The sequence below is a fragment of the Cololabis saira genome, chromosome 4, assembly GCF_033807715.1.
Source record: "Cololabis saira isolate AMF1-May2022 chromosome 4, fColSai1.1, whole genome shotgun sequence".
NCBI classification, from domain to species: domain Eukaryota; kingdom Metazoa; phylum Chordata; class Actinopteri; order Beloniformes; family Belonidae; genus Cololabis; species Cololabis saira.
In genome coordinates this window covers 52,319,817-52,331,513 of record NC_084590.1, presented here as the reverse complement: position 1 = coordinate 52,331,513, position 11,697 = coordinate 52,319,817, and the positions used below count along the sequence as shown (strand labels likewise).

General features: G+C 51.6%; 1 protein-coding gene across 3 annotated transcripts in view; it reads left to right on the top strand.

The window, feature by feature from the left end:
• The window catches only part of LOC133442124 (protein IWS1 homolog), a 37,177-nt gene that overhangs the window by 10,946 nt on the left and 14,534 nt on the right, over window positions 1-11,697 (top strand). For all 3 annotated transcript variants that reach the window (XM_061720070.1, XM_061720072.1, XM_061720071.1), the window contains exons 6-10: window positions 596-653; window positions 8,588-8,691; window positions 9,177-9,327; window positions 10,780-10,862; window position 11,697. The exon at window position 11,697 is cut by the window's right edge and continues 129 nt beyond it. In XM_061720070.1, coding sequence (XP_061576054.1) covers window positions 596-653; window positions 8,588-8,691; window positions 9,177-9,327; window positions 10,780-10,862; window position 11,697 — 397 coding nt within the window. The remainder of the gene's footprint in view (window positions 1-595; window positions 654-8,587; window positions 8,692-9,176; window positions 9,328-10,779; window positions 10,863-11,696) is intronic.

The following is an 11,697-nucleotide window of genomic DNA, read 5'->3' as shown; positions in this document are numbered from 1 at the left end:
ATTCCACCAGGGAGATTGTGACTGGAACGGCCTGCCAGGGTCAGGTTGAAGAATCAACAATTGCATTTGGGTCAGACTCCAGTCATGTTCCGTCCACCTTCAGTCTCTGGTTCCTCAATGCGACTCCAAACAGACACATTTGTGGTCAGTTCCCGCCCGGCCGAACTTCTCCAGGGTCTTTATCATCCTGCCCATGAGATCAAAACCCGCAGCTAGCCTGCCATTCTGTTCCCCCAACGTTAGAGTCTGAGTGTTGGTGGCACAGCTGATCCCTTCAGCCACGTCAGGCACAATAGCTGTCCATGACTTCCTGATGTGTCGATATACCGAGTAACTGCTGCTCCAAAAAGCAGAAATCCTGTTATCAGAAATCTAAACATGAAGCATCTTCAAATTCCTCGACTGACAGAATGGACAAGATCCTCCACGTCTTCCCCGAGGGCAGGAAGAACTAGGATCAGGGTTGTTGTCACACATGGAGGTGATGGTTCTGGAAACCCAGACGGACCTCTGGTCCAAACCCGGGCCGTCCTTCAGGGGAAATGCAGAACCGGTTCTGACGGTCGGGTCTTGACTCTCTCTGTTTCCGTTGCAGGAAGATGATCGCAGACATCTTCGGGGAGTCTGGAGACGAGGAGGAGGAGGAGTTCACGGTGAGAGGAACCGCCGTCCGCCGGCCCGGGCCGTTAGGAACCGCCGTCCGCCAGCCCGGGTTGTTAGGAACCGCCGGCCCGGGTTGTTAGGAACCGCCGTCCGCCGGCCCGGGTTGTTAGGAACCGCCGTCCGCCGGCCCGGGTTGTTAGGAACCGCCGGCCCGGGTTGTTAGGAACCGCCGTCCGCCGGCCCGGGCCGTTAGGAACCGCCGTCCGCCGGCCCGGGTTGTTAGGAACCGCCGTCCGCCGGCCCGGGTTGTTAGGAACCGCCGTCCGCCAGCCCGGGTTGTTAGGAACCGCCGTCCGCCGGCCCGGGCCGTTAGGAACCGCCGTCCGCCGGCCCGGGCCGTTAGGAACCGCCGTCCGCCGGCCCGGGCCGTTAGGAACCGCCGTCCGCCGGCCCGGGTCGTTAGGAACCGCCGTCCACCGGCCCGGGTTGTTAGGAACCGCCGTCCGCCGGCCCGGGTTGTTAGGAACCGCCGGCCCGGGTTGTTAGGAACCGCCGGCCCGGGTTGTTAGGAACCGCCGGCCCGGGTTGTTAGGAACCGCCGTCCGCCGGCCCGGGTTGTTAGGAACCGCCGGCCCGGGTTGTTAGGAACCGCCGGCCCGGGTTGTTAGGAACCGCCGTCCGCCGGCCCGGGTTGTTAGGAACCGCCGGCCCGGGTTGTTAGGAACCGCCGTCCGCCGGCCCGGGTTGTTAGGAACCGCCGTCCGCCGGCCCGGGTTGTTAGGAACCGCCGGCCCGGGTTGTTAGGAACCGCCGTCCGCCGGCCCGGGTTGTTAGGAACCGCCGGCCCGGGTTGTTAGGAACCGCCGGCCCGGGTTGTTAGGAACCGCCGTCCGCCGGCCCGGGTTGTTAGGAACCGCCGGCCCGGGTTGTTAGGAACCGCCGTCCGCCGGCCCGGGTTGTTAGGAACCGCCGTCCGCCGGCCCGGGTTGTTAGGAACCGCCGTCCGCCGGCCCGGGTCGTTAGGAACCGCCGTCCGCCGGCCTGGGTTGTTAGGAACCGCCGTCCGCCGGCCCGGGTTGTTAGGAACCGCCGTCCACCGGCCCGGGTTGTTAGGAACCGCCGTCCGCCGGCCCGGGTTGTTAGGAACCGCCGTCCGCCGGCCCGGGTCGTTAGGAACCGCCGTCCGCCGGCCCGGGTCGTTAGGAACCGCCGTCCGCCGGCCTGGGTTGTTAGGAACCGCCGTCCGCCGGCCCGGGTTGTTAGGAACCGCCGTCCGCCGGCCCGGGTTGTTAGGAACCGCCGTCCGCCGGCCCGGGTCGTTAGGAACCGCCGTCCACCGGCCCGGGTTGTTAGGAACCGCCGTCCGCCGGCCCGGGTTGTTAGGAACCGCCGGCCCGGGTTGTTAGGAACCGCCGGCCCGGGTTGTTAGGAACCGCCGTCCGCCGGCCCGGGTCGTTAGGAACCGCCGTCCGCCGGCCCGGGTTGTTAGGAACCGCCGTCCGCCGGCCCGGGTCGTTAGGAACCGCCGTCCGCCGGCCCGGGTCGTTAGGAACCGCCGTCCGCCGGCCTGGGTTGTTAGGAACCGCCGTCCGCCGGCCCGGGTTGTTAGGAACCGCCGTCCGCCGGCCCGGGTTGTTAGGAACCGCCGTCCGCCGGCCCGGGTTGTTAGGAACCGCCGTCCGCCGGCCCGGGTTGTTAGGAACCGCCGTCCGCCGGCCCGGGTTGTTAGGAACCGCCGTCCGCCGGCCTGGGTTGTTAGGAACCGCCGGCCCGGGTTGTTAGGAACCGCCGGCCCGGGTTGTTAGGAACCGCCGTCCGCCGGCCCGGGTCGTTAGGAACCGCCGTCCGCCGGCCTGGGTTGTTAGGAACCGCCGTCCGCCGGCCCGGGTTGTTAGGAACCGCCGTCCACCGGCCCGGGTTGTTAGGAACCGCCGTCCGCCGGCCCGGGTTGTTAGGAACCGCCGTCCGCCGGCCCGGGTCGTTAGGAACCGCCGTCCGCCGGCCCGGGTCGTTAGGAACCGCCGTCCGCCGGCCTGGGTTGTTAGGAACCGCCGTCCGCCGGCCCGGGTTGTTAGGAACCGCCGTCCGCCGGCCCGGGTTGTTAGGAACCGCCGTCCGCCGGCCCGGGTCGTTAGGAACCGCCGTCCACCGGCCCGGGTTGTTAGGAACCGCCGTCCGCCGGCCCGGGTTGTTAGGAACCGCCGGCCCGGGTTGTTAGGAACCGCCGGCCCGGGTTGTTAGGAACCGCCGGCCCGGGTTGTTAGGAACCGCCGTCCGCCGGCCCGGGTTGTTAGGAACCGCCGTCCGCCGGCCCGGGTTGTTAGGAACCGCCGGCCCGGGTTGTTAGGAACCGCCGTCCGCCGGCCCGGGTTGTTAGGAACCGCCGTCCGCCGGCCCGGGTCGTTAGGAACCGCCGTCCGCCGGCCTGGGTTGTTAGGAACCGCCGTCCGCCGGCCCGGGTTGTTAGGAACCGCCGGCCCGGGTTGTTAGGAACCGCCGTCCACCGGCCCGGGTTGTTAGGAACCGCCGTCCGCCGGCCCGGGTTGTTAGGAACCGCCGTCCGCCGGCCCGGGTCGTTAGGAACCGCCGTCCGCCGGCCCGGGTCGTTAGGAACCGCCGTCCGCCGGCCCGGGTTGTTAGGAACCGCCGTCCGCCGGCCTGGGTTGTTAGGAACCGCCGGCCCGGGTTGTTAGGAACCGCCGTCCGCCGGCCCGGGTTGTTAGGAACCGCCGTCCGCCGGCCTGGGTTGTTAGGAACCGCCGGCCCGGGTTGTTAGGAACCGCCGGCCCGGGTTGTTAGGAACCGCCGTCCGCCGGCCCGGGTTGTCCATACTCAGTAGTATGTACTATCCATACTAGTATGTACTATCCATACTAGTATGTACTATCCATACTAGTATGTACTATCCATACTAGTATGTACTATCCATACTAGTGTGTACTATCCATACTCTAGCTCAGGGGTTCTTAACCTTTCTGACCTCGAGGCCCAATTTTTTCAGTACAGAGCGGCCCAGGGCCCAAGCAAAAACCTTGTCAAATAAAATGATCATCACAGACTTTTATGAAACATGTCAATGTTAACATGCACACGTCAAGCTTGATTTATACTAGGACAAATCAATCAGTTCAGGCTTATTAATAAAAAAAGATCAATAATTAGATTTTACTTAAATAAAAAAGGAAGGACTCAGAATAAAAAATATATATACATATAAATCAATCAATGGATGGCAGTAGAGCGGGTCGTCCAATGATCGGAAGGTCGGCAGTTCGAATCCCGCTCCGTACCAGTGGCTGTCGTAGTGTCCTTGGGCAAGACACCTTACCCACCTGGCCCCGTGTGAATGTGTTTGAATGTTTGGTGGTGGTCGGAGGGGCCGACTGACGCTTCTGTCACTCTGCAGGGCAGCTGTGGCTACAAACGTAGCAGCTGTGGCTACAAACGTAGCTACCACCACCGGTGAGAATGTGTATGAATGAATAATGGTCTCTGTAAAAAGCGCTCTGGGTGCCTTGAAGGGCGCTATATAAAACCAAGCCATTATTATTAATAAAACGTAAAATAAATACATGTTTTTAAATTAAATAAACTGTAAATAAAATTGAAATAAAGTGCAAATGAAACTATATTTGTGCATAGCAGAACCAGAATAATCTTTATTTTCTTTGATATACATATTTACAAAAAAATACAATATCCTTATCTGCAGCTCTTAATGAGACACTTGGGCCTCTGAGACACAATCAGGTCCAGTCTGGGTGGAATGGGGGAAAGGCTCACTCTCAGAGTAGCATCCAGCGTTGCTCTGAGTCTGTTTCGGGCTTTGGACTTAGTTGTGGCCACGATGTAGAATCCTGACTCACACAGGTACGTTGTTGTGAATGGGAGGAGTTGTTTCACAGCCCTCTGTGCAAGACATGGGTACTCCTTTGAGACAGCAATCCAGAAGGTCCAGTTTGCCCCACTGCAACTTTAAAGTGCTGTCGGTGGAAACTTCCAGAAGCTGGGATTCCAGATGTGAGGGCAAAGCAACATCATTTGTAATGGGATCCACAGAAAACGGGTCCAAAATCCACATGTGTCCCTCTCTGGGATCCTCAGGAAAGTAGTCTTCAAACTTCTCTGCCAGTTGTGAGAGGTGCTGAGAGACTGAGTCACTGATGTTCACATGGGGGAAGTCTTCCAAAAAGACCGACAAAAGTGGAAACATGTCCATTCTCTTTTCCTGGGTCCTCTTGGTCCACAAAGCAAGTTTCCTCTTGAACGCTTGAACTTTGTCTGGAACGACAAAAATGTTGCTGGTTCTTCCTTGAAGGGAGATGTTCAGCTGGTTCAGTAGGGAAAAAATGTCACTGAGGTAGGCAAGTTTAGCTGTGAACTTTGTGTTTGCAAAGTGATGTGCAAGATGATATTTTTTCTCAGTGAGAAATGAGAAGACCTCATTCCTCAGTTCAACAGTCGGTTGAGGACCAGTCCTCTTGAGAGCCATCTCACTTCACTGTGATAGAGCAGCTGGATGTGATTTGCTTCCATTTCCTCACAGTTTAGCAAAACATCTGGAGTTCACAGCATTGTTTTTAATGAAGTTGATGGTTTTCACACTTATATCCATCACCTCGTGGAACTCTGGTGACATCTTTTTTGCTGCGAGGCTTTCACGGTGGAGAAAACAGTGTGTCCATTTAGCTTCTGGTGCACGATCCAGAATCTGTCTGATGACGCCGTGATGCTTGCCAGTCATTGATGCTGCACCGTCACTGCACACCCCGACACAGTTCTGCCAGTCCATGCCGTTCTCACTGAAGAAGTTATCCATGCAACATTCCTGAGCCGTAGTCCGTGTTGGTAGCTCTCGACAAAACAGTACGTCTTCGTGCAAACTATTGTCCCAGCGATAGCGAACAAAAACCAGCAGCAGTGCAGCATTCGTGACATCAGTGGACTCGTCAAGTTGCAAAGAAAAAAATGGGCTACTTTTTACTCTTTCGATGAGTTGTTGCTGTATGTCTGAGGCCATGTCCACGATACGGTGACTCACAGTGTCGTTTGAGAGTGGGATGGTCAGAAACTTGTTTGCAGCGGCCTCTCCGATCATCTCACGGCACATATCAACAGCACAAGGCAGAACCAACTCCTCTGCTATGGTGAAAGCTTTCTTCCTCTGTGCCACACATCTGGCAACGAGGTAGCTAGCTTTCAATGCACATTTAGAGGTACCAGTCAGTGACACGATAGATTTTTTCTGCATCTGCAACCCATCTTCTCTTCTCTTGAAAAATTCCACCGGCTTTCCCACAAGCGTCGGATGCTTGGTCCTCTAGATGCCGCTGTAGTTTTGAGGGCTTCAGTGCTTCGTTGGATAGAGTTAATCCACACTCCACACACTGGGCTCTCGGCACCGCCGCGCTACCTCCGTTTACGAAGCCGTACTTGATGAAGTCCGGATTGTACTTGCGCATGAATTTACTTTTGGTGGGGTTGTCGTCTTCATTTTTCCGTTTTAGGAATTTCTCCATCGTGTTGGCGTATGTTGCACTGGAAAATAAAGGATAAATGATCAGGCCAGTGATACAGTGTTTCCTCAAACCAGAGCTTTTAGTAATCATTTTAAATCACATTTTACATCAACACTTCTTTGCAAACTGTTAAGTTTAAACCATATTTTAAATCATATCTGTAAACTGCACACTTAAGTTACTTTAGGTTTAACCTGCAGTACACAAATGGTAAAATACATTAAAACCAAAATCTTAATAAAGCTACAAAATAATACAGCCTACAAGCAACAAACAATTTCTTATTGGCTCATTACCTTCACTAAGTCTTGTGAAAATTAACTTTATCTCAGGGAAATTCACCTTTTTAATACAAAAACTGCTACATACATAGTAACTAAACAATTAACATGAACAAATATGGTCTTTGCCTTAACGAAATGTAATAAAATACATTCACTCATGCACGTCAGTATTGAGTAATTCCACAAGATGGCGGCAAACGCACGTGTTTACTCTTGAACACAAAGAAAATATACTTTTTAACTTAATACAACATCACAAAAATATTCTCCTCAAAGCTAAAACATATTAAGAAATTATTGAGTACCAGTTCCACCGTTAAACTAATTTAAAACATACCTGGAAAATATCCCACTGTGCTTGCTCTCCCCCCGTTGCTGGGCGCAGACCACAATCCTTGATCCTGGCGGATCCAAGCAGACTCTGAGCGCAGACCAAGTAAAAACGATCCCTTATCCTGGCAGATTTAAACCTATTTCGTGCAAAATAAAGGATCTTAAAATAATAAAGGATAAAGCAGCTGGATGAGTGTCCGAGGTAAATAGAACGTGCCGCAGCATTATTCTCCTCTTTTATAGAGCTCCCCCCGTCTTCTTCCTCTGGGTTCCCTCCTCCACCGGCTGGCAGTCAGTAACAGCGCCACCACATGGTCGGGATGCAGTCCCGCGGCCCCCGCGGCCCAAACGTAGAAAACTGAAATTCTTTTCGCGGCCCACTAGATGGCGCTCGCGGCCCACACTTGGGCCGCGGCCCTATGGTTAAGAATCACTGCTCTAGTATGTACTATCCATACTCTAGTATGTACTATCCATACTCACTAGTATGTACTATCCATACTCTAGTATGTACTATCCATACTCTAGTATGTACTATCCATACTCTAGTATGTACTATCCATACTCTAGTATGTACTATCCATACTCACTAGTATGTACTATCCATACTCACTAGTATGTACTATCCATACTCTAGTATGTACTATCCATACTCTAGTATGTACTATCCATACTCACTAGTATGTACTATCCATACTCTAGTATGTACTATCCATACTCTAGTATGTACTATCCATACTCTAGTATGTACTATCCATACTCACTAGTATGTACTATCCATACTCTAGTATGTACTATCCATACTCTAGTATGTACTATCCATACTCACTAGTATGTACTATCCATACTCACTAGTATGTACTATCCATACTCACTAGTATGTACTATCCATACTCACTAGTATGTACTATCCATACTCTAGTATGTACTATCCATACTCTAGTATGTACTATCCATACTCTAGTATGTACTATCCATACTCTAGTATGTACTATCCATACTCACTAGTATGTACTATCCATACTCACTAGTATGTACTATCCATACTCACTAGTATGTACTATCCATACTCTAGTATGTACTATCCATACTCTAGTATGTACTATCCATACTCTAGTATGTACTATCCATACTCTAGTATGTACTATCCATACTCACTAGTATGTACTATCCATACTCACTAGTATGTACTATCCATACTCACTAGTATGTACTATCCATACTCTAGTATGTACTATCCATACTCTAGTATGTACTATCCATACTCACTAGTATGTACTATCCATACTCAGTAGTATGTACTATCCATACTCTAGTATGTACTATCCATACTCATGGATTGATGGACACTAGCTGAGCAGAAACTTCCCACAATGCAATGCAGCAGCGGTGTTTGGTTGCTAAGTGATACGTATATGTATAATATTATTATTGTATAATATTAATATTATAATATTGGTATATAATAATATTGACAGGAAAGGGGAAAAGGAAGCGTTTTTCACCGTCATAAAGAAGCCAGGCATGGAGTACTGCAGTGAAGTTCTTCTTGTTACACCTTTTAGACATTTGAGGGATGTTGGCCAAGACTTTTAATAGTGTTAAAAGCATGTTAAAAATTATGTCACAATACCTTTAAGTTAAAAAAAAAAGAAGAAAAAAAAAAAGGCCCGTCTGTCATTAAAAACTAATAATAATAATAATTAAAGCGGCGTCGCGGTTCTGGGTCGTCCGGCGGCCCGTCCTGACCCGTCCTGACCCGTCCTGACCCGTCCTGACCCGTCCTGACCCGTCCCGACCCGTCCTGACCCGTCCTGACCTGTCCTAACCGTCTCCGTGTCCCTGCAGGGCTTCAACCAGGAGGACCTGGAGGACAAGAAGGAGTCCAAGGAGGCGCAGCAGGTGGAGGACGAGTCGGACTCTGACGAGGGCGTGCACCGCGGAGGACACGAGTACGTGAGGGTCCTGGTGGGGGGGGGTGACCCGGTCAGGCGTGCTCTGACCCGGTCTGACCCGGTCGGGCGTGCTCTGACCCGGTCGGGCGTGTTCTGACCCGGTCGGGCGTGTTCTGACCCGGTCGGGCGTGTTCTGACCCGGTCGGGCGTGTTCTGACCCGGTCGGGCGTGTTCTGACCCGGTTCTGACCCGGTCGGGCGTGCTCTGACCCGGTTCTGACCCGGTCGGGCGTGCTCTGACCCGGTTCTGACCCGGTCGGGCGTGCTCTGACCCGGTCGGGCGTGTTCTGACCCGGTCGGGCGTGTTCTGACCCGGTCGGGCATGTTCTGACCCGGTTCTGACCCGGTCAGGCGTGTTCTGACCCGGTTCTGACCCGGTCGGGCGTGCTCTGACCCGGTCGGGCGTGTTCTGACTCGGTCGGGCGTGCTCTGACCCGGTTCTGACCCGCTCTGACCCGGTTCTGACCCGTGTTCTCGTTCCAGCACCAGCTTCATGTCCGACTTCGACATCATGCTGGCCAAGAGGAAAGCTCTGAACAGCCGGAAGAGGCGGCACCGCGACGGAGGAACCTTCATCAGCGACGCCGACGACGTGGTCAGCGCCATGATCATGAAGATGACGGAGGCTGCAGAGGTATAAATAATATAATATATAATACATTAATAAAACATGATCATGAAGATGACGGAGGCTGCAGAGGTATAAATAATATATATATATATAATACATTAATAAAACATGATCATGAAGATGACGGAGGCTGCAGAGGTATAAATAATATATATATAATACATTAATAAAACATGATCATGAAGATGACGGAGGCTGCAGAGGTATAAATAATATATATATATATATAATACATTCAGAATAAAACATGATCATGAAGATGACGGAGGCTGCAGAGGTGAGTGTCAGAATAAAAGCCCTGTGGGTCCTTTCAGAATAAAACATGATCATGAAGATGACGGAGGCTGCAGAGGTATAAATAATATATATATATATATATATATATATATATATATATATATATATATATATATATATATATAATACATTAATAAAACATGATCATGAAGATGACGGAGGCTGCAGAGGTGAGTTTACCTGTCAGAATAAAAGCCCTGAGGTGAGTTTCAGAATAAAACATGATCATGAAGATGACGGAGGCTGCAGAGGTGAGTTTACCTGTCAGAATAAAAGCCCTGAGGTGAGTTTCAGAATAAAACATGATCATGAAGATGACGGAGGCTGCAGAGGTGAGTTTACCTGTCAGAATAAAAGCCCTGAGGTGAGTTTCAGAATAAAACATGATCATGAAGATGACGGAGGCTGCAGAGGTGAGTTTACCTGTCAGAATAAAAGCCCTGAGGTGAGTTTCAGAATAAAACATGATCATGAAGATGACGGAGGCTGCAGAGGTGAGTTTACCTGTCAGAATAAAAGCCCTGAGGTGAGTTTCAGAATAAAACATGATCATGAAGATGACGGAGGCCGCAGAGGTGAGTTTACCTGTCAGAATAAAAGCCCTGAGGTGAGTTTCAGAATAAAACATGATCATGAAGATGACGGAGGCTGCAGAGGTGAGTTTACCTGTCAGAATAAAAGCCCTGAGGTGAGTTTCAGAATAAAACATGATCATGAAGATGACGGAGGCCGCAGAGGTGAGTTTACCTGTCAGAATAAAAGCCCTGAGGTGAGTTTCAGAATAAAACATGATCATGAAGATGACGGAGGCTGCAGAGGTGAGTTTACCTGTCAGAATAAAAGCCCTGAGGTGAGTTTCAGAATAAAACATGATCATGAAGATGACGGAGGCCGCAGAGGTGGGTCACCTTTCAGAATAAAAGCCCAGCGGTCCGGGCCGCCCTTCAGAATAAAAGCCTGGTGGTCCACCTTTCAGAATAAAAGCCTGGCGGTCCACCCGCCCTTCAGAATAAAAGCCTGGTGGTCCACCTTTCAGAATAAAAGCCCGGCGGCCTGGGCCGGGTCTGAGTCCTGACCTTCAGAATAAAAGCCCGGCGGCCTGGGCCGGGTCTGATTCCTCACCTTCAGAATAAAAGCCCGTGTGTCTTGTCTCCCCAGGAGGACCGGACTCTGAACGCCCAGAAGAAACCGGCGCTGAAGAAGCTGACGCTGCTGCCGCAGGTCGTCATGCACCTGAAGAAGTAAGTTGTTCTGGTTGTTCTGGTGGTTCTGGTGGTTCTGGTGGTTCTGGTGGTTCTGGTGGTTCTGGTGGTTCCTGTTCGGGCGGTTGCTAGGCAACACATCCCCCGGCGACGGGTCCACTGGACGTACGCTCACTTCTTCTCTGGTGTCTTTAGTTTGACGACGGACTCAGTTCCTCCTCCGTGACCTCGGTGGTTCTGGTCCGGTTCTGGTCCGGTTCTGGTCCGGGTTAGACGAGCTTCTGACTCTGTATCGACCCAAACCACGTAAAGGGTTTACAGGATTTCTGCTGAAGAATCACGTTAGGCCACGCCCCTTTAGGCCACGCCCCTTTAGGCCACGCCCACAAGCTTGAGTGGCGCCTAACGGAGTAAAGGAAGTAGTTTGATGTTACAGGAAGTAGTTTGATGTTACAGGAAGTAACAGGAAGTAGTTTGATGTTACAGGAAGTAACAGGAAGTAGTTTGATGTTACAGGAAGTAGTTTGATGTTACAGGAAGTAGTTTGATGTTACAGGAAGTAGTTTGATGTTACAGGAAGTAACAGGAAGTAGTTTGATGTTACAGGAAGTAACAGGAAGTAGTTTGATGTTACAGGAAGTAGTTTGATGTTACAGGAAGTAGTTTGATGTTACAGGAAGTAGTTTGATGTTACAGGAAGTAACAGGAAGTAGTCTGATGTTACAGGAAGTAGTTTGATGTTACAGGAAGTAACAGGAAGTAGTCTGATGTTACAGGAAGTAGTCTGATGTAACAGAACCCGTTACTAGGGTTTTACGGCGGGTGATCAGAACCCGTCCCGGTATGTGACGTCCTCTGTCCGTCCGTCCCCAGG